The 493-nt window shown below is 70.6% G+C and overlaps 1 protein-coding gene across 1 annotated transcript in view; it reads left to right on the forward strand.

Annotated features, from left to right (window-relative positions):
* The window catches only part of SREBF1 (sterol regulatory element binding transcription factor 1), a gene marked incomplete at its 5' end in the record, with an annotated part of 6,645 nt that extends 6,410 nt beyond the window's left edge, over positions 1-235 (forward strand). Inside the window, 2 exons of the mRNA XM_010003591.1 lie at positions 3-33; positions 113-235. Coding sequence (XP_010001893.1) covers positions 3-33; positions 113-235 — 154 coding nt within the window. The remainder of the gene's footprint in view (positions 1-2; positions 34-112) is intronic.
* Positions 236-493: the final 258 nt, after the last annotated feature.

The raw sequence follows: 493 nt of genomic DNA on the forward strand, positions 1-493 counted from the left end.
CTGGCCCAGACCCTCCGCCCCGCCATGCGCCGGGTGAGCCCCCCAGTCCTCCTCCTGGAGGGTCCCCTTGTTCCCAGCACCCGGCCACGCTCACTGACCCCACCTCTTCCAGGTGTTCCTGCACGAAGCCACTGCCAGGCTGATGGCTCGGGCCAGCCCCACGAGGCCCCACCAGCTGCTGGATCGCAGCCTGCGGAGGAGAGGGGTGCAGGGCAGCAAAACAGGTGGGATATAGGCTGGGAGAGCCCCCCGCTGTGGGTGCTCTGCCCGCAGGGGACACCCCTGTCCCCATCCCCATCAGCTCTGGGTGTTTGGGTCACGAGGGTTGCCTGCCCGTTCTGGGGAGGTGGCACCTGTGCTGGGGTGGGCAAACGGCCCCATCACTGTGCCCAGCACCCAGGGGAGGGTCGGTGGCTCCGTGGGACACCCTTGGGGCTGACAGCCACTCTCTCCCCGTGCAGGGGGGGAGCCGGCGAGCCACCCCCCCCCGCGG

Source organism: Chaetura pelagica, unplaced genomic scaffold, assembly GCF_000747805.2.
Source record: "Chaetura pelagica isolate M959 unplaced genomic scaffold, ChaPel_1.0 scaffold408, whole genome shotgun sequence".
Classification (NCBI taxonomy): domain Eukaryota; kingdom Metazoa; phylum Chordata; class Aves; order Apodiformes; family Apodidae; genus Chaetura; species Chaetura pelagica.